General features: G+C 37.2%; 2 protein-coding genes across 8 annotated transcripts in view; both read right to left on the bottom strand.

Annotated features, from left to right (window-relative positions):
* Positions 1 to 1,537: 1,537 nt before the first annotated feature.
* On the bottom strand, positions 1,538 to 9,349 carry LOC113095936 (transmembrane protein 51-like). Its single transcript, XM_026261283.1, has 3 exons — positions 9,005 to 9,349; positions 2,727 to 3,181; positions 1,538 to 2,276 (listed from the first exon to the last, which is right to left on the bottom strand). Exons 2-3 carry the CDS (start codon positions 3,107 to 3,109, stop codon positions 1,856 to 1,858), a joined length of 804 nt encoding a protein of 267 aa, XP_026117068.1. The 5' UTR covers positions 3,110 to 3,181; positions 9,005 to 9,349; the 3' UTR covers positions 1,538 to 1,855.
* Positions 9,350 to 9,661: 312 nt separating this feature from the next.
* LOC113095937 (kazrin) overlaps positions 9,662 to 21,629 on the bottom strand; it is a 130,148-nt gene continuing 118,180 nt past the window's right edge. For 3 of the 7 annotated variants that reach the window (XM_026261285.1, XM_026261286.1, XM_026261287.1), the window contains 9 exons: positions 21,324 to 21,457; positions 18,278 to 18,404; positions 14,261 to 14,460; positions 13,630 to 13,748; positions 13,322 to 13,553; positions 13,132 to 13,233; positions 12,153 to 12,319; positions 11,148 to 11,256; positions 9,663 to 11,066 (listed from right to left, as the gene is read on the bottom strand). In XM_026261285.1, coding sequence (XP_026117070.1) covers positions 10,908 to 11,066; positions 11,148 to 11,256; positions 12,153 to 12,319; positions 13,132 to 13,233; positions 13,322 to 13,553; positions 13,630 to 13,748; positions 14,261 to 14,460; positions 18,278 to 18,404; positions 21,324 to 21,457 — 1,349 coding nt within the window. In that variant the 3' untranslated portion in view covers positions 9,663 to 10,907. Of the gene's footprint in view, positions 11,067 to 11,147; positions 11,257 to 12,152; positions 12,320 to 13,131; positions 13,234 to 13,321; positions 13,554 to 13,629; positions 13,749 to 14,260; positions 14,461 to 16,123; positions 18,405 to 21,295; positions 21,458 to 21,629 lie in introns of those variants that run through there. The other 4 variants (XM_026261284.1, XR_003288426.1, XM_026261288.1 and 1 more) reach the window with 4 other exon arrangements.

Raw genomic sequence — 21,629 nt, forward strand, 5'->3', positions numbered from 1 at the left:
TGACTATGTTAAACTCTTGGGGGCAACTCATTAATGCGGTTTGATTTGGCTTCAAATACCTGTCACAGTACAGACCCGTAAGTTTGACTCCAACACACAAAGTGTCTGAAATGTGGAAGAGAATGTAAGTGAAAGTAGATTGGAAAAATAGGCTAAATTTAATGATAAATGAAGAAGGAAAAATGGTCCAAAAAAGTTGTCAGTGGTAGTGACACTATACAATTTCAATAGGAAAAGATAAATTGTTGTTTTAAAGGAATAATTCCAAAATGAAAACGTTTGTAATTCACTCACCTTCATGTCGTACATCCTACCACATTCACTCTGCTAAACTAGCCACAATGTCACAAATTGAAAAGATGTTAAAAGTTACAGCTCGAAAAGTGCAATCAAATCCATTGGCAGCAACTTAATGTGGTTTAGACGATTCTCAGCCACTAGGTGGCGCTACAAATCAGCACACAGTATTTCTCAATTTAAAGAACCACAAAGACAGACATAGAAAAAAGATTTAAACAATTTTATTATGTCCCAAAAATAAATAAAATACAGATATTTTCTGCTTTAAAATTTGAATTGCATAAATTTGCAAAATCTTATGCCTTTTGTCAAAAGTAAATCTTTAGCAAAGCCATACCTTTTACCAAGATTCTACACCCTAGTGAAATTATTAAACTGAATTAAAACAAATCCGTTTTGGCTAACAACATATACTTATAATTGAAAGTTTTCAATCTGCAGCATGATGTCTTGTTTGTCCCATCAAACTGCAGGTGGAATAGTAAAGCCCATCTTTAAAAAGCTCATTTGCACATCAGTAATTAAGTGTTGAGTCCCCCAAGGTGCATTTTCCTTTGATATCCAAACCCTTCTTCTTATATCACTTATTAGAATTTTACTTTAATGTAAAGTTTGTTCTACAATAACATTAAATAGTCCTATGAGTTTTGAGAATACTTTAAATTTCATTAAATTTCAATAAGTTTAAATGCTGAACCCGTAAAATACAGTGAGCAATACATTTTGGGGGAAAAAAACAGACAAAGTTGCAAACAGAACAGACACGATGTTAACAAACACATACTGAAAAATTTATTACATTATTAATTGGAGTGGTACTGAATAAATTAGTTGGAATTAAATCTTCTATTGAATAAATTAATTTTCCATCCCTCCATTTCATGGCCACAACAATACAATATCAAGTTCAATGTATTATATATTCGGAGTAAAAAATAAAATAATAAAAGGCAGAAAAACTAGAACATTCAGATTTAAAATAATATTTTTAAATCATTTAAAAAAAATTCTATTTTTTTTGGCAGTTATTTTCAAAAACAGTAACTAGAATGTGGCATTTCCAACATTTCAACCAAAGTCTGATGGGATTCTTCAGTTGTAATTTATTATTTTACAAGAATTTGTTTTGTTTTGTTTTGTTTTTATATTTTGCAAAGTACAGTGGAGTTCTCTGGAAGTAAACTGTGTAGTTCTTTGGGAGTTCAAAGAACCGTGTATTTCTTGTTTTTTTTCTCTCTCTCTCTCTCTCTCTCTCTCTCTCTCTCTCTCTCGACATGCTGTGGCATTCATATTCCTCCTCATAGAGTTTTAAATAAAAAGTACAATACACTACTCTAATCCATTCTTCAAATATAAAAAGTTCTGTTAAAAAAAAAAAACATTCAAATAGGCTTCAGTGTTTTGTCCATGAAGCACTGACAGCGCACATTCATTTGGCAGATTTTGAGATACATTTACAGCTCTCAGAAAAATTTCTGTTTCCACAAAGATGAATCAACATTTCTCGAACAACCCTCAGATGCAAACACTCAACAAAATCCATTGATTGAAATCATTACACTACTTCTGTGGGTAGTTGAGGGGGCTTGTCCTCATACTGTGGTGGTGGGGTCAGCGGTTCAATAGCGGCTCTGCTCTGTTCAGGGTTTTGGATATTCAAACGAATATCCTTCATGTGGAGTTTCTCAGACTTGATCCTGCGCACTCTGAGAGGTCGGAGGATGCGACTGACCCTGCTGCTGCTGCGAGCGGGTGCCGCAGGTTGGGGTGCGGGGCCAGGTGCTGGCTGAGAGGCCTCTTGGCCATTACCTTCTCTAGGCTGCTGGCCTTCATTTTCAACGGCACCAATCAGATCTTCATACGAGGGCAGCTGGTAGCTCTGTCGCAAGTTGCTCTGCCAAACAGGGTACTGTCCACTGGTGACTGCCTCCTCATAGGTGGGGACATCAAAGTTGGGTGCTGGCTCATCAGTTGATCTAATATTATATATACATAGAGAAATGATGAGTTGCATGCAGGTGAACATTATATCTGGTCAATATGCTTCTCCTGGATCTGAACAAAACTAGGGATGCATGATATATTAGTTTTTTTTTTTTTTTTGAGGGATTTTTTTGTTATTCATTTAATTTTTTTTAATTAATTTAGCAATAATGTGTGTGTGGAATCAGTACTTAATAAAAATGTTTTTAAAAGAATCTCACCAAGGCTGCATTTATTAAACCAAAATCATTTAAAAACTGTAAATGTGCAACACCATTATTTCAAATAAATGTTTTCTATTCAAATATAAATATTAGATTTTAGAAGACATTATAACATCATAACATATCAGTGCATCCCTATACAAAACCCTGGACATTAACCCTTTCATCCTATCGGAGCACCACGGAGAGAAAGTTTAATGAGTTTAGAGCAGTACTCACTCCTCATCCTGATCTCTATGGACTTGATCCACATAATCAGCACCGCCTGCACCTGTAGTTTCCCGTTGTCTCATTTGCTTCCTTTGCCGTACCCTGAGACATACAGCAAGGAGCAACATGGCAATACCAGCTCCAACCAGCACAAATGCAACAGACGATGTCTTCCCTTCATTACCGCTGTTACTTCCATTATTCGGGTTTGTAGCATTGTGAAGTGGTGTCATTTCAGAAGGGACAATGCTCCACACGATCATGACAACACCGAGGGCCACCAGGCCCACCCCCAGTGCACAGAGAGCATACTGGGAGCCTGAGCTACTGTCCTCTCTATTGGCGGGTGAACGCCTGCTCCCTGAACACAGAGGGTGCCCACTGGAGCACATAGCTGTTAATGCTCCTCTTCAATACACTTACACCTGGAAAGGGTGGTCCAAATGTGGAGGATGAGAGTAGCACTGTGACATGAAAACAAAAAACAGACACAACTGTTAGAAACATTTAAATGAGCAGGAAACACTTCCTGGAAATGACTGGGAATGGTGCCCAATTATCAGAAGAAAAGTTTTTTTTCTGTTTCAGATCATTGGAGACATAATGAAAATGCCACTCTAGAGGCCAAAAGGATCACCATGTATAGACATTATAAAACTTACTACGACTCTTCATAAAACATTTTGTATTAAGTCATGTCAGACTCATATTTGACCTTATAATTTTTAATGCTGCAAGTCGATCTTCCGGTTAAATGACAAGCTTCTCTCTATGCTGGACTTGTACAACTATTTATTCCACTACAACCCTGCCCGCCCCTTTCATCTGTAATGAGCCCTTACATTTTACACTGATCACAGATCATGATGGTCGTAAAATGCAGTATTTTATATTGTTTCTTGAGGTTAGTTTATAAAGTTCTTAACATTTTTTTTTCACCAAAAAGATCTTTCTTTATTTATCTAACAGCAGTATTGTTCTTGTGATTGTTGGACAGACATGAGTTGTGCAGAACACGCCTCCTCACTTCACTTCTGATTTGAAATCTGCCTCATTAGAGGGGTAGAAAAGAATAATTAATATTTTAAACTGGAGAGTTAGCTCCGACTTCTGAAACTTGCAATATGTTTTTAATGTAGAGTAGCCTTTTATCCGTGTAAATATAAAGTACATTTTGATTCTCCAATGTATTACACCCTTAAACTAAATTACAAAAATATAGGCCAGTAATCTTTCTGAGAGCATTTAGTACTATAAAAAAAAAAAAAAAAAAGATATTGAAAATGGCAGAAATATGGTCTAAATTGAAGTACAATCATTTTTCTTTGATACAAAGGGAAGGTGTCGATCAAAGTATTATAGTGGGGGCCATGGTTGCTTTTTAATGTTGAACGTAAAATCAGTTTTGTGGTATTTTCACTGTTCGTGAACAACCATAAAGCCTGGCAGAAAATACAGTGCAACTCCTTTAGCCGGTTTATGATTCAATAAGGCTTGTGCAACAAGATGAATCCCGTCATTCTGTACACGACAGTACAAAAATAATTGACACAGATTGATCTGAATTTTGTTGCACAAGCACTAAAAAGATTTTAGTTTTTGTCAGGATGTGATAAAAACAAATTAAAGAAACAGAAGAAATGTATTAAATTAAAATTAGGATTTCTAAACTCCTGAAATGTGAGCATCATTATTAGAGATTTCAATTAGTTATAAAATAAGTGCATTAATGATAATATTTACAAACACTTCCATAATCTTTACAACATCACTGAAAAACAAAACAAAAAAACGATCACCTAAACCTGATCCAGTGCACAGAGGTTAGACTGCTGCTGTACACTATCTGTTGCCACGACAACACAGTATTGTTCACTTGTGAATGTGGGCACTTCACTGTGCTCAAAATGAAAATGGGAAAGGGTGTCATTTTAGGTAAAAGGTACTTTAAATTCACATTAAGACCGAGCATACAGCCTCATCTATTAGCAAAACCAAATTTCCTGTAAGTGAATTCAATTTATCCTTGCAAAATGCTAACAATTTTTTTTATATTTATACAAAACGTTTTCTTAAAACATTTCCCCATTACAACATGTAAATACTTCTGTACATTTTTTGTAAGTGTGCAATGAATAGTTTCAAAAATAATATGAAACGGTTTACAGAGGTTTGTGGTTTTAGAATTTTTTTGGTGTTGTGCATTTTGTGGATATGCATGTTTTATCTTAAGGTGACATTTTGAGCGGCTTTTATGATCGTTTTACATTATGTGTTCAGGTAGACCCGTAAAAAAAGAAATCACAATTGCAGGCTTTGTGGGAGCTTTCAGAATGACTCATCTGCTTGTGGGTGTCATTTATCTGAAGGGGAAGAGTAAACGGTCAGATAGGTTTTATAATGTTCACATTTCGATTTACAACAAGTGGCTTGATGATAAAAGAAATCAAGGATTCTGTTATTCATATTTTGAGAGGCATGAGGAATGGAGATGGACAGAGAGACACAAAGAGAGCAATTGCCTGTTTAGAAACAAAGTGAATAGTTGGAAAAAGCCTTGCATGTTTAGGGGCACTAATAAAAACAGGTTTTTCACAGAACAAGACAGGACAAGAACTGCAACATGTGCACACTAAATATAAATGACTGGCAGGAGGAGTCTTATTCAAATGGATTTTTAATTCATCCTCAGGAAAGAGATGCTATGAGAAAATTACTCCTCTTTTTTTGCACAATTCTCATCTTAAATGAAAGCAATATACCACATGCAGATTTGGGTACGAGACACGTCTACAAAAGGAGTCCAAGAGAGAAAAGAACATTAAATTCTGGTCAAAACAAAAGAAACATAAATTAGGGAAATATGACAAAATGACAAAAGACCAGGAAGTCCTGTCCTGAAGTAAACAGACACTGAACCACAGGTCACTAAATGCCCCATGACCTTATCTTATCTTATTCTTACAGAAAAGGCAGAATTGTTACATAATAATTCACTAAAATGAATTGGTTGCATCTATTGTGTGACTGAAATATGTCCTGAGAGCCTTATTCTTGATGAACTATTTATAAAACATAAACAACATATTTTTGGAGTAACTTTACAACTTCTGGAATGAATTACAAAGATGAGATTTAAACCAAAACCCCAAAGATGGCGAGAAACCAATGGAAACCTCAGACTGAGAAAGCAAGACATGAGGTTAGAAACCAATCTTTTAGTTTGAAAGTGACCATGAGTATTTTCATTTGTTTATTTGTTCAATTAATGAGCTATAATAGTGATGTATAATTATTCAAAGTGGTTAAACTGTTTACAGATGTATGTGGTTTTAGAATTTTTTTTGTGTTGTTGTGCATTTTGTTCCTTCTTAATTCACATGTCTGAATTATATTAGATTGTCTTGTTTTAAATGTAAAATAAGATGAACAATATTTAAACAGTGCAATCCACACACAGTAAACTTAAATACACTTACAGCTTTAACAGTGATACAAGCAGACATTATGGTTAACATGGTAACCATCCTACCTGTAGTTACCACCAAAGCATATAGTACTATTGTTACTGTGGAAACCACATCACACACACACACACACACACACACCTGATTCTGTAAGCTTCTTACACTGTTTGGACGAGATATCATTATAATTTATAATGATTCGGATTTAACAGCAAGTACTATAGTAACCTTGGAAATCTGCCGGTCACATGGTAAACCTTTACAAGGGCAACGCTAGCAGATCGTATTTCTGCCGTTTTCCAGCGTCATTGTTTACAGTACAAACCATCCTGGGAAAATTAAAGACTTTAAAAAATTTGTTTTAAAGATTAAAATGACTGACCAACTAGAAATAGTCCAGCTGGGGAAAATATACTATAATTTCACTAAAAAACAAACAAACAAACACACGCTATGACATCTGATGTGAAGATTGAGCGACAATTTTACAAACAAATGTGCACTAAAATACGATAAAACATGAATAAATGTGTGAACGGACCTGTGTGAATGTCATCTTACTGACATGGAACTAATATCACGAAGAAGATTCCGACTATAATTCACGATATTTTTAAAGTATTAGAAAAAAAAAAAAAAAAAAAGAATCTTTGTAAAAGTGACGTCCAAAAGACTCTCCGGTGTTACTTTCTGTGAGCGAAGTCAAACATCTCAACCAGGGGCGATTCTAGGGTCAGAGCTTTAGGGGTGCTGAGCACCCAATGAGCCCCAATGCTACCACAGACCCTATTTTTACACAAAAACAAACAATATGTCAACTGTTCTGTCTTTCCATCCCTGGCCTCATCAGCCATAATGGCATACATATTTGCTCCCTTTATCTCAGTCTTGGTGGTCTGTATGTTGCACTCCCGCTGTCTCTTCATTTCTTTCACTAGTCAATTCCCCTTTCATCCCTTATGGACTCTCCCTGTTGTTTTCCTCCTCCTTTATTATGAAAAAATGTGGTGTAAAATAATGTTACAACAAAAATAAAATGTAATATAGGCTACTTAATGCCAATAAGTTTGTATAGGAGTATGAGTAGTTAATGTTTTGCTTGCCACTATTCACTATATGTCAATTTATTGTTGTTGTTTCCTCACCTGGTTCTTCCTGCATGCTCTCCCTTTCCCTTTCTCTTTCGCCATCTCCCTCTCTTTCCCTTGGCACTGACAATCATACACAAATATATTGTAGGCAGGAGAGTTGAGGTCAGTTTGTCATGTCACAAAAATGAGACCATGAGACCATTTGCAGATTTTAATGACATGATCAAAAGGCACACAGAGGCGTGTCTTTATTATTATTATTATTGGGCTTAACTTTTTTAAATTACAAATTCCTTTCACAAGAGAAGCTTGTGAGTTTGAAAATAATAATAATAATAATAAAAGCAGGGGACCATTGCCTAGATAAGTAATTTGATACAAAAACAGCTGGTTTGCATTATCTGTTACTTTAGCTCAACACTTTTCAGAAAAAAACAAAAAAACAAAAAACAGAGGTCATTATGGACTGTCCCTATCTCTCACCTGGATCTGTCTTTTTTCTTTTAAATAATTTTTGTATGTCCATTGCTCACTGCCAGGCCACAGACACACACACACACACACACAGAGAGAGAGAGAGAGAGAGAGAAAGAGAGAGAGAGAGAGAGAGTAATGCTAGGAGTTCAGGAGTTAAGCCTGGTTCAGGTTAAATCCTGTGTGTGGTTAATGAATAAATACAGCAAAAAAAAACATCAAAATTTCTTTTATTGTCTAGTTTGATAGTCAACCACAACTGAAAAATAACAGATATAAATCTAGGAATTGATAACAATTCATTAAAAAAGCAACAGTGAGTGTTTTCAGTGATACGTCGTTTGTTTTCACTCCAAACGCCAGGGCTTCATGTTTCCATGACGACTGACCAGAAAAGACGCACGTAACGTCATGTTTACATGATTCCAGATTGTTAAAATGAGTAACAAATTACAGATAAACTTTAACTACAGAGACACACGTACGCACTACACAGGTACGCAGTTTATTTGTCGCGCTTCTGTTTTTGTTTCACACTCTAGCAGTTAATAAACAGAACTGCATGCGTCTTGCGGAAGAATATTGTAACCGGCGTTACTTCTCTCGGTTTATGACTATGGACGAGTCACCTAGGTCCTGTGCTACTCCACAGCGGCGGCGACCCGCCGGACTAAAATAGTCCGAAAATAAACACTTTTTTTTTTTCATTGACTCCAGTACTCACCGATATGGTTTCGGAATCGGAACAACTCTAGGTAAAAGGAAAGAACTGTCAGACACAGCTTTGGAGCAACTTAGTTGCATCACAAACGATCACAACACAACATCCCACTCTGCGTGTGTTTCGCGCTGGATGACGGTCGTGCTGAGCGGTGCAGGTACAGAGGAGAAGTAGAAGAAGAGAAGAGGATGACACCATTTGCTATGCTGGGATGTTTTCAATTTCCTCCTTAACACATGCATTTTAAACCACAAACTACGAAGTATGTTTTGGACATTATTTAACCGTGTAAAAGACGAACAAAAAATGAGAATAACAACATTTCTCACTCCAAGTTTTAGGGGTGCTGAGCTCCTTTTTAGGGGTGCTGAAGCACCCCTAAAAAGGGGCTAGCCTCGCCCATGATCTCAACGATGCCGAATAACGCCAAACGTGGAAAAGAGGAAGAAAAAAAGGAGAAACTAAAGTTTAGGGCCTAATTTATGCCCCGCGGAGATTAAACGCCCTTCGCTCCTTGTGTCATCATGACAGTACCTGAGACAGGTGTCGCTCCCAGCCGCAGGTGAACCGAGCCTCCACAGGATCCTTTCATTCAAGTGAAAAGCTGTATGGATACTCTAACACCAGTCCCACTCGCTCTGCTTCTAAACTTTGTGTGCTTAATCGGAGACAGGAACTTTGTTCAAAATCAAGTCGAGTGCTACTCCTCATTTGTAAAGAGTTGAGTAGGACGCTTGGTCCTAATGCGAGTCGTATTTCATAGAGAAATAAAACAGCTGATCGTGGTCCTACAAGCCGGAATTCCTTGGGAGTTACCTACAGGTTTTTACAATAGCAGTTTCGATGTGTATGTATCACAAGTGTGCGTGAGTGTAGGCCATGAAGTCACTTATGCTCACCAAGAATCTATTAATTCGATAAAAAAAAAAATCTAAACAGAATTATAGAGAAGTAGGCCAGCAGCCTATTCTTAAAATTTTAAATAACTGTTTTTTTTTCTTTCTTTTCATTTTAATGCCATTTGATGGCCATTATTATTTTTTAGATTTAATTTGACAAAAAATATAAACAAAAATATTAATTTCTTAAAATCTTACTGACCCAAAACTTATGAACAGCAGTGTATTATATAAAAAAGAACCCAATAAACAAACAGACCAACACTCAAATACATGTATGTATAGTTTTATTTTTCTATACAGATTATTGTGTCAATGACACGTGGTATGAATCTATATACAAATGTTTCTCAAAAGTACAGTTTCACTAATGCCACAAAATACAGTGATATAAAAATGACAAAGTGATTGCAAAATGCACTGAAACTGTCTTGAGCTGTGTATCTCCTAGTGCTGGTATACTGTGCAACTGACGTCACACTGTCTATCAATAGACAATTTGAGTCAAACCCAGCAGGAAATCTGTGATTCATAGTGCCATTCCTGACCAATCTTAAACAAGATCTGAAAAGATTAATCAAATTGTGTTATCTAACCTGCTGTGTGGACCCAGTGACAGGGGCTGTTTGCATAAAAGGCAAATGCTGTTGCACGCTGAGCTGTAGAACTTAGAATATGTTGTGCATGTGCAGCATTGGTTTGTAGATTGTATACTGCATTTTACCTTTCCATACATTCTTCTGGGAACCCTTTTATGACAGAACATGATTATCTGACTCCTTAAATAGTGGTTTAAAGGGTTTCCAACCAGATCACGTTTTCATTTCCTTATTGTGCATGACAGTCACAATGCATTTATATACATATATATTCCATTGAAATAACTGAACTGCATGCATGGTAAGCCAGAGATGTGAAAAATCACAAAGATTTGTTTTCTTTCATTCCCCTAAAGTTTTTTTTTTTTACTCATTTCGGTTCAACTGGAGTGATTCTCATGAGACTAATCTATTATCCACACTACATTACTAAAGTGGTGGCTGCTTTTAATTTTATATGCAAATGAGGCAAATGTGAAAACACAAACATCTTAGCAGATGTCAACAGATGTATTAAAACAAAGAATAGACTTCACTGAGGCATTCAAAAATTGTTTTCACAATATATTCACAGCACTATTCATCATTCCAGCATTTCCTGTAGCCTTAAAAAAGCACAGTGTTGTGATGACCTTAATAGAGGGAATGGGCATCTGGACATGTGGTATTGATTTCAGCTGCATACCTACAGTTCTGACTGGAGTCAAGTTCATCTATGTGTTATGTTAGTAACAAAATATTTGCTTTTTAATGCAGCTTCTATAAAATTTCTAATTAAGTGCTTATAGTTGTGATTTGTTGGCAATACAAAATTCTTGAAAGTGCAAATGGTCAATTCTCAAATCTCTTTTACAAATAATTGAGCTCATTTGGTCCATTTAGAGGTTAGGGGGGATTCATCCTTCCTAGATCTTCTGAAGCAAACACAAACCATTGCCCTCAGACGTTAGTGATCTCTATGCTTGAGTAACCGTGCATGGGACTGCCCTGAGTCCTCTGCAGGATCTTGATGCGATCTTCTCTTGGTGGTGATCCACAGCCGCCTTGAAAAGTCAAATCTCTCCCAACAGTGACCAGCGGATTGAATCTCAAAGGGCTCTGTGGAATGACAGAAAGGTTACTTATCCTTTTACAAATAACATGTAAACAAAGTTATGTCAATAACAGGACGGCCCATACCTTGCCAACTTTTTGCCTGGGAGAAAATCCTTCCTCAGTTTTGCGGCAGTTTGAGACAGGAGAATGTGTAGGAGTCCCCTCTTTCCTGTAGTCCTGAGTCTGGTTAGTTCTGTAAGACAGAAATCTGCTCGGTCACAAAGATCAATACAGTTACTGTTATTCTGAAGAGTGATTGTTAATCACCAAATATATGAATAAAGGTAAATGAAATACTGATTTGAGTTGAAGTGTAATAGTTTTATTAAGAGAAAATAAAATTATAAAATATAAATTATATTAAATGTAAGGGGGTTAATCAATTATGTTATAAAGTTATTTAGAGAGCTGTATAAGGCATTTATTAATTATTTTTTGTTTATTGAAATTAAAGGTTCATTTTAATTTTTTTAAATGCCACAAAATTTTAACAAATCTACATAAGCCTAAATAAAACCTACCAGTAATTAAAATACAAGTACACACACACACACACACACACACACACACACACACACACACAAATCAACCTCTTTGTTCTGCCTAAAAAGACCAAACTTAAAAATGTGATATTCAAAAGCAAACATTCTTTGCAACTATAACCGCTCATACGTTGTGTCCCAAACGTGCTTAAAAATACTGTACAGTCTACTGTAAAAAAGATTCTCTTCATTCAATATTTATTTGACAAAACTGATAAACATGAGTGACGAGCGAACTGATACGCAGCACTGCTCTGGACGACCGCTGGATGGTGGGATTGGCGATTGACCAATCAGAATTGAATTAGAAATATTAAATTGCTTTTTGAAATTAGTAATTATAACGACAAAGTACTAGCGCTCTAATAACTATCATCTGAAATATAGCTTTTTAAATATGGACTGCTGGACTATGTACAAATGTGAAAGTAGCGCTGGTCTTTTTCGGATTAGCGGACTGAAATACATTTTAGATTGTCATATAGCCTACTGCGGGACTATAACGTACAAAGTTATGGCTCTGCTGAAATGAAGCTGCTTCACACACCTTGCTGGGTTGAGAAGCACTTTCATTTCCTCGTACAGATGACGATGGATCATGTGTTTATTGCTGGGGATGTCTAGAGCCTTGGCCATGCTGTCAGCGCTGAAGGTCGGATCTAGAACCATCACTGCGCCATGGATGCCACTGTTTTGAAGGCTATCAGCATATTCCTGCATAGAGACAACATTAAACAGCTTGGACATTTTATCAGGTATGTTCATGACATTTATATATTGTTAAGGATGGTTTGAGTTTCCAGATACTTATTGAATAATCCACATACACTGTCGTTGAAAAGTTTTTTTCTTTTTTCACACAACATTTTCTAAATTTTCTAACTTTTTTTATTCAACAAGGACATAATAAATTGATCAAGTAAAGAGTTTTAATTTTTATAAAGACTTGAAAAAAAGTTTGTATTGTATTGTTGTTGTAATGTCTGTTGAAAATTCAGCTTTGCCATCTCATGAATAAATTTCGTTTTAAAATATAATTATTTAATAATAATGACACACTTTGCTGAATTTTTATTATTTTAATATTATACAATTTTAATAAAGGAAAGGAGGTGACTTTGTGACCAAGTATGGTGACCCATACTCATAATTTGTGCTCTGTATTTCACCCATCCAAGTGCACACACACATAGCAGTGAGTAGTGAAACACACACACCGTGAACACACACCCGGGGCAGTGGGCAGCCAATGCTGCAGCGAGAAGGGAGCATTTGGGGGGTTCAGTGCCTTGCTCAAGGATCTCACCTATTGGTATTGAGTGTGGAGAGAGCTTTGGATATTCATTCACCTCACCTACAATCCCTGCCGGACCTGAGACTTGAACCCACAACCTTTGGGTTACTAGACCGACTCTAACCATTAGGCCACTTGATTGGCATTAGAGAATTCTTTCAAAAACATAAAATAAATCTTACAGACCCCAAACTTTTGAATGGAAGTGTACATTGTATGAACTTTGTATTACCTTAAGATCAATGTCTCCGATCCATTTAATGACACGGTGGCTGGTCCAGACCACCGGATCCAGATCTCGATTTTCACACTGAGCACGACGTGCCTGCATAGCCTGAAGAGACACATATATGAATATCACTAAAAACACTTTCACATTTTATATTTTCAGAGAGTGAATACCACAAGAAAAAAATTCTTGCCTCTTTGTCAAAGTTGAGCATTTGCAGAAGCTGAATAGCTGACAGGATGCTGGTAACATGGAACTTGTTGGTGATGTTAAAGACGGTCTCCAGGTCTCTCCTTGTGATGGAGTTCAGTACTCTACCGTCCACTAACTGGTTGTGGAAGACCTGTGAGTACTGGGGAAGCCCGACATCACTCAGCCAGGTCTTAGACACCCAGTGATGATCCATATCAGCAGCTTTGGAAAGCCTGAGGGACACAAGTGTAACACAAAGCCAATGCCAATGCACTATAATATGTGTATGTGTGTTGTGTGGCTGCTCACCCTCGTCCATTCTCTGCTTCTCGGTAGTCCTCAATAGCTAGACGGAGCTTCCTGCGGTGCATGGTGCTGTTGATGCCCAAACCCAGCTCCAGGTCCTCATCTGTCAATCCCAGCAACACCTGCAACAGGAAGCAGCTCACTGTGACATCATCACATCACATCATCGCGAGGTAATCCGCTTTAACTGAGTAATCATTAACCAGATTAATGTCAGGGCTCATTGTAAGCATCTTGGATGTAAATATTTGTGCAACGTTAAGATGAAGTACTAATCAGCAGCCACAAAACTGAAAATGTTATCTTAGAATGTCACTTAATCAAGAAGAGCATTATAAATGGCCTTTGAGTTATGTGTATTTGTATTTACTTATTTATTTTTTCATTTTTGCCATTAAGGCAAGACACTACTAGTGAATAGGGTCTTTTTTTTTTTTTACTGAAAGAAATCACCATACTTTCCCGGTGGACTAATCACTAATCAATATTTTCTGAAGTGTTGCTTAAATATGCAAATGAGGCATCATCTAATTAAATTAGCACTGATTTGCATAAATGTCCAGAATAGGAATCTGAATTATAAGAATAGTAGGAATAGGCAAAATAATAAAAATAATAATAATAAAAAATTTACCTTCCCACTCTTGACATTTTCTGAGCAAGCACGCATGTACATTGGCATTGCCATGACAACCTCCAGCCAGGCCTGCACAGTGACCGCCCTCCACAGAGACATGGGCTTGCTGCGTGTAAGCTCCGCCTGCTGCAGCCGCTCCAGCTGCTCCTCGCCGTCTGATAGGCTGGGATGGTTCTGGCTGGAGAGGCTGTCTGAGTCTGGATTGGTCAGGAGGGGCAGGAATAGGAGGGGGGCAAGTTTAAGGGGTTCAGAGGGGTTGAGAGCAAAACAAAAATGCCTTATCCATTCTGCACATGAAAGCGTTTTATTGCTGTCATGGAAAAGCACCCACCTCCATATCCTCCTGTTTCATTTCAGTATTTTCTGCTCTTAAAATGCTTCTTAAATGACTCATTGAACCAACGGACATAATAAGGCCTGTGGTCTATCCTTACACAACCCAGACACCCTCTGAAGCATAACCACTTCCACATTTACTGCTAAACCGCTTAACCCCTTTCCCCTTCTTGAGTGATGCTAAAATGTAATTTACCTGGTTTTTATGCTAATCTACTAACTAGAACATATTTCTCCATTGTTTACTATAACACAAAAAATGCATTGCTGTCACAGTCCCTTTTGTGTTACATATTGCATTGACTACACTGTAAAAACTGTGTTTTTTTTTAATTGTTACTTAAATGACTGAAGTACATTTTATAAGAAAATACTATTTCAAAATGTAATTTTTTTGTCATTTGTGAAACTTCTGAATGGAAATTCATTCCACAGCAATTTTTAAAACAGACTATTTAAGATTAAATTCATACAGATTTTTTTTTATTATAAAAGTTATTTATAGTATATTGTAATTTATTATGTTTTACACATTCTGTTAAACCACCACACCAAAATGACCAGATTTGATGAATGCTGTATAATCCACAACTGTAGTTTCATATGTATACCAACAGGAGGCAATAAACTCTGCTGCAGTGCTGCTTGATATTCAGTTGAATCTGTTTGGATTAGATGTACAGCTAATTATTTCGATTATTTGGTGTCTGATAAAGCCCCCTAACGCTAAAAGTGTGTCCTAGCAGGTATAAAACAAGATTGGAGTCACCCTGAGGGTTCAGACTGAATCATCCTTCTCTTAAGGCTTCATCAGATTTTAATTAGCTGAAAAAATTACCTCGATAAAACCCATTATCTGATGAGCATCGGGGCAGAGGACACCTATTCCAAACCTTAAGAGGAAACTGGTACTTTTCTAAGCAAAGACAGAGCCTTGACCTTGGTCGAGACATCCGAGAGCATCTGCTGGCTTATAGAAAAATGGATTTTAATGGAGACTGCAATCTGTTTCCTTTTCAAGTAATGAGAAGGAAAAACCCAGTCTCTCTGAATTTACTGTAGCAAAGCTCTCCAGCATCCTTCACGAGGCTGTAAATAGAAAACTCTCATCAAGGAAACCTATCTAATGTACCTTTTATGATATATAAATATATATCCTCAATAAATGTGTAATATTTTTAAGTAAACCCTTAAACTAAATGAAATAAAAATCAGTTGGTCATGAGATGATGTTTTGGGTAGAGGTGCACATGACCGTGCTCATGTTTTGGATAACGGTGTACATGATAGACTTGTTCCAGTTGACATATTCATATGAGTTATGAATGTAGTGAGTTTGGGGCATTCTCATCCACTGAGGTAAGACAATGTTAGGACATGTGTTAACACAGATGGCGGGTAATTACAAATGAAGAGTAGAGCGGGGTTACCCCAAACCACGGCAACCCATGAACAAGAGGGTTAAGAGGAAACAACTCGCATACAAACACACACACAGGGTCAAGAAAAAAAGGCACATGAATGTTGGGTTATGTGTTTTTATTTTAAAATAAGGTTTATTTTAATAGTTTTTTGTTTCTCTTTAAATCTCCAGAATGTTAAAACCTCCTCAATCAAGTCTGTCAAAGATAGTCTGGTTTCATTGAAATGTCTAATCTTTAAATAAAGGCCTTTAATAGATTTAATCTGACAGAATCTACTTTACAAACAACACAACATGAACTCATTATAATGACATGAGGAATGAGGTTCATTTTAATTTAAAAGATCAAAATAAAATAAAGAAAAAAATAAATAAATAAAAATCAGTGCAACCGAGATGCAAAGGACAGCTTGAAACAGAAAGAAATATGTGATATGTCAGCAAGACAATAGTCATGACATCATTGGGTTTAACATTAATGGAAAAGAATGTTATGGAAGCAGGGTGTTATGAGTTCTTACAGACATTCTATTTGAACACACGAGAGCAAAAAAAAAAAAAGGTATATATATACTCCTATGTTTTTTTCTTTTGTACTACAAGCTGCACTATAACCCTTTGGCACTTTACTGATGTAAGGTCAGCACATTATTTTAACTATAGCCCAGATTTATGTGTAAATAATCTATGTGGAAACAAACGTCCCCAATATCACTTCAAAATCTAGCCTAATTCCTCAGGTTATAAAATATGTGGTTTTTAAAATGGAAACAGTCTAATAAATAATGCTACATGTCTTTTAACAAAAAGGGGCAAAAATGATTCGGACAAGGCCTGTTTGAGACATACCGTAACTGCAGTCCAATTCTAACTGAATTACTCCATCCTTTTGTAATCGGTCATCATAATTGAACTAAACTGCCTAAAATATAATTTATGCGGTCTTTCCAGACGATAAAGTTTAGATTCTGGGAGGGTTTCATTTCACATTTGTCAAGATCAAAAAGATCCTTGGTGCAGCCTTGTGAGAAAACATGACACATAATAAAATATCCACTTTCAAATGATCATCATCCTGGTTTGGCAGCTGTCTGAGTGTAACTCTGAGGTAAACACACAAAATTCACCTGTTAAGGTGCGATCACATTGAACACTGCTTGACACGATTTCACAGGTGAGATCCAGTCATTTCAATAGGAACTGGTGTGATCAGGAGTTTCACTTGAGCGCGTTGACCAAATGAAAGCTGCTTGGTTTGAAAGTGACTTGCATGTGAGCAGTGCTTCTCGAATCGCTACACTATTGAGGATGGCCTTTGGAACTCTTTTTGCCTGTGAAATCTCACCAGATTTTTGCTAATGTGACCTCACCTTTATGCAGATGGTCCTCAGCGATTAGTTTACTGAGGTGAACAGCTAAGGCAAACATTTAGAAAACCATCTTATCTGGATGTACCTGGAAGATTGTAAATGTAAACATTAAAAGCGCACTCAGTAATTTTTTGTGAATGCATCACACAAAGTTAACAGATGCCATGTAGAAATGTCATTTTCAGCCCAAAAAGACTGAAGCGTTTGATATTACCTAAATATATTACCCCGTGCGAGGACCTGCTCCATGCACAATTAAACAGCTTTTATTAGGCTCGCATCTCATGTGATCATAACATGTTAATATTTTTCTCTCATCTCTGTATTTAAAATGTTTTAATGAGGGAAAAAAATGACTGAGTGCACCTTTAAATCTTTCAGATGGACCTCATGCTAGACAGCCTGGAGCGCTGGGTTCATGGTAAAAGCAGTCATGAAAAAGAAGCATTCCACATGAAGACATCAGCAAACACAAGGTGCACACGAGTTGCTATTTACAAATGCTCAGCAGTAATTCAAGTTTCCAGTTTATAAAAAAAAGAGACATATTACCACAAATAAAGCATAATAACAGCATAAACATATTCACACGCAAATGATCCCATGTATATATTTATGAATGTAAACATATGTACATATGCATACATATATAAATATATATTTCATTTACATAGATGTTTTTTAAGTATCGTTATATACATTTTGAGGAGGCAGCAGTTCTTCCTCTTTCCTGTATTTTTCACGGAGGAAAACATTTGAAGGCACACACAAAGCATTTGCACTCATACAAAATCCAGGCGTACATTCTACACACACTCATGCTCACACAATAGCACTATCACCAGTCAGCATCCTCCTCTATATAGTAATCAGGTGTGGAAGTACCATCAAACAGGCCCGGATCCAAGGACTTGCGTTGAGATTTTCCCCGGGCAAACACTCGAGAAAGTGAGCCGAGACTCATCTTCTCCTTCTTCTTCTTACGCTTCTGGTCCTCGAGGTCCTCCATGGACTGAAGCAAGAACAAGAAAAGGCAGAAAAAGAGACAGCGAGAGGGGAAGGAGAAGAAAGAATAGAAAAGTAATGGTGGACACATGGGGGCAGGTCAGTCATGTGGTTTCATCAGGAATCTCAGGAATGTCTGCCCTCTCTCATCAGCACTGCTTCAGGGGTCCACATGCTCCAAATTGGGTTTATTTGCATTCTCTCATCCTGGATTGTGAGATTGTATACTCACAAACATTTAACATCATAATACGTGCTAGTTTTCCAAATCAAATTTTTTGTTAGTATGAGCCATTTTTGTTATTTTTTATGATTTGATCCAAAAATTATATATTTAAGATTAAAATAAAAGCTGCTCAGGGGGGCTAACAAGAAGAGACTAGCTGATGCAATCAGTTAGTTTGCTGGTCCTGGCTGGTTTAAGCTGGTCTTCCTGCCAGAGCTGCTGAAATGTCGTGGCCTAATGGTTAGTGAGTCGGACTCATAATCAAAAGGTTGCGAGTTTGAGTTTCTGGCCGGCAGGAATTGTTGGTGGGGGGAGTGAATGTACAGCGCTCTCTCCACCCTCAATACAACTAATGAGGTGCTCTTGAGCAAGGCATCGAACCCCCAACTGCTCCCTGGTGCATAAACTGCTCTGGGTGTGTGTTCACTGCAGTGTTCATTCACATGAAAGGGTCAAAAAAGTTCCTAATATCCCTCTAAAACCAGTAATTAGACCACAACAACCAATCTGGAAAACCAGTTAAGACCTCCAATCCAGTATAGGCATGTTTTTCTCTTCTAACAAATATGAAAATCCCATATTTACTATCATAACATGGATAGTGTGTCCTTGATGATGTTTGATCACTAAACCCTACCAATCCATTTTTAAGTTGTGCTTTAGCCATGACTATATTTACAACATAGCAAAGCCCCTTGTGCCTCATGATGTAAGATTAAGTAATAAAACATTTTGATATAAACATTTTTTTGAAAGCTTTTAAAAATGTAAAAAGATATAATTATTGGATTAAAAATGTAAACTTAAAACAATCAGAATTGTTGTTCTGGCTACTAACTGATTATTAAACCTAAATAGAAAATACATATAAAAAAAGAATAGAAATCACAAAAAGCTCAATGAAAATTGAAAATATAATATATAAATAAACAAAAATAAAAGCTATTTTTTCCTCAAATTGCTAAACATTTAATTGTATAAAATAGCAAAAATTGTATTTTAAATTTGTATAAATATCACAATAGTTTACGAATTATGCTTAAAGCTGCGGTAGGTAACTTTTGACGCTCTAGCGGTTAATAAACAGAACTGCTTGCGTCTTGCTGAAGAACATTGTAGCCGGAACTACTTCTCTCGGTTTATGTCTATGAAGAATCACAAAGGTACTGGGTTACTCCGCTGCGGTACCCCCGAAGCAATCTAAACTAGTCCGAATATAAACACTTATTATAGGTGCACCCTAGTGATTCAGGACAAGCCAAAAACACGGTTTGGAAAATGGATTCATGGTGTACTCGCTTATTATATAAATTTTTCTACATTTTGAACACAAACAAAATTACGGACTGCAGCTCTGATTGGTTATTTTTTACCGGGAGCGATGGATTTCTGCAAATGGCAATAGGACCACTGGGAGGAGCCAGAGGAGCTTGATTTTTTTCACAGATTATCTGTCTCATATTCTAATGTCAGGACATAATGACAGGTTTAATAAATATGTAAAAAATATTTTTTTTACAAAAGTTCCCTACAGCACCTTTAAAGGGTTAGTTCACCTAAAAATTGCTCACCCTCAAGTCATCCTACTGTAAGTGTATATGACTTTCTTTTTTCAAATGAATCCAGTCAGAATTATATTAAAAATGGTCTTTGATCTTTCAAGCTGTTTCATGGCACTCAGCGGGTGTTGAAGTGCTTCAGTCCAAAATAAGTTAAATAAAAAGCGCCCATCCTTAAAAAAAAAAATAGTGTCTCACATGGCTCCGTGGGTCCTCCTGAAGCAAATTGATGCATTTTAATGAGGAGTCAGAGAGTCGGATCCATGTGCAGGCGTCAGGTATATAGGGATAACCAGAATCGATAACAGAAACAAGCAGATGTCGGGGGCAGGCAGCAGAGACGGTATAAACAATCCAAAGGTCAGGTACAGAGAGAACAAACACAAGGAAAACGCTCGGAAATGTCAGACTGGCTAAACAAGACTTCGCAGAGAGTGAGAGTGAGTGTGCTGCTTATATGTGTGTGTAAATGAGGTGCAGGAGATTGGCTGAGGAATGATGTGCAGGTGTGGCAGGGTGATTGTGATGCAGTGACTCATGGGAAATGTAGTTAGGGTGTGGTGCAACAGGTGAGAGGTGCTAGAGTCCGAGTGACATCTGGTGGTAGATGTGGAATTGTCCTGATTCTATCCTCTACTGAAGTTCATGGGCACTCAATCTAATGATCGTGACATGCATTTTTGTTAGAAAAATAGCCATATTTAAAATGTAATAATCACTTTAATCTAGCTTGCGCTCACAGTATTAAACAGCTTGAAAGATCAAAGACCACTTTTAATATAACTCTGATTGGATGCATCTAAAAGAAGAAAGTCATTCATATACCTAGGATGACTTGAGGGTGAGTAATTTATGGGCTAATTTTCATTTTTTGGGTGAACTAACCCTTTAAGTCACATTGGCTTCTACAAGCTAAATGTGTAAAACATATTCGGTTCAGTCTTGTGAAGCACAGCTAATTCTCCCAGGTACAAATTGTATCTTTTGATTTATCTGCATTAACTACCATCAAGACAAAACGGGCCCCTGAAGCCATGCTAATGAGCAGCGCAGGGACTGAATATTTGAGAAGAGTGAAGGTGGAGATAAAAACAAGTTGGGAAGGCTGATTACTTGGTCGGGGGTGCCAGGCAGCTCTTACATTGCAGAGGGAGTGAGTCCTGTGGCGGGGCGAGTTGATGTCGCTTGGGGTGGAAGAGCGGTCGCCGTCGGCAGCTGAGGCATCGGAGATGACAGAGGGCTGGCGCGAGTGACAGGGGCTGATCCTCAAAGCAGCTGTGGTGGCATGAGACTGGTGTGTGAGTGGGCTAAAACACATTTGGTGTATCTGAGCATCAGGGGCGGCGCCAGGGAATTTGTAACACAGGTGCTGGGGGGGTGCTAGATCACTGATGGGGTGCTCCAGACTCATACTTCCCACTTTCTCAGTTGTTCTCAGGAGCACACG

The sequence above is a fragment of the Carassius auratus genome, unplaced genomic scaffold, assembly GCF_003368295.1.
Source record: "Carassius auratus strain Wakin unplaced genomic scaffold, ASM336829v1 scaf_tig00215808, whole genome shotgun sequence".
Taxonomy (NCBI): domain Eukaryota; kingdom Metazoa; phylum Chordata; class Actinopteri; order Cypriniformes; family Cyprinidae; genus Carassius; species Carassius auratus.

Bases quoted from the DNA above. Each gene is read 5' to 3' on its own strand.
- LOC113095936 (XM_026261283.1), bottom strand. From the start codon at position 3,109: ATGTGCTCCAGTGGGCACCCTCTGTGTTCAGGGAGCAGGCGTTCACCC. The intron at 2,277-2,726 runs GTGAGTACTGCT...ATATAATATTAG, and splicing joins CATAGAGATCAGGATGAGGA to ATCAACTGATGAGCCAGCAC.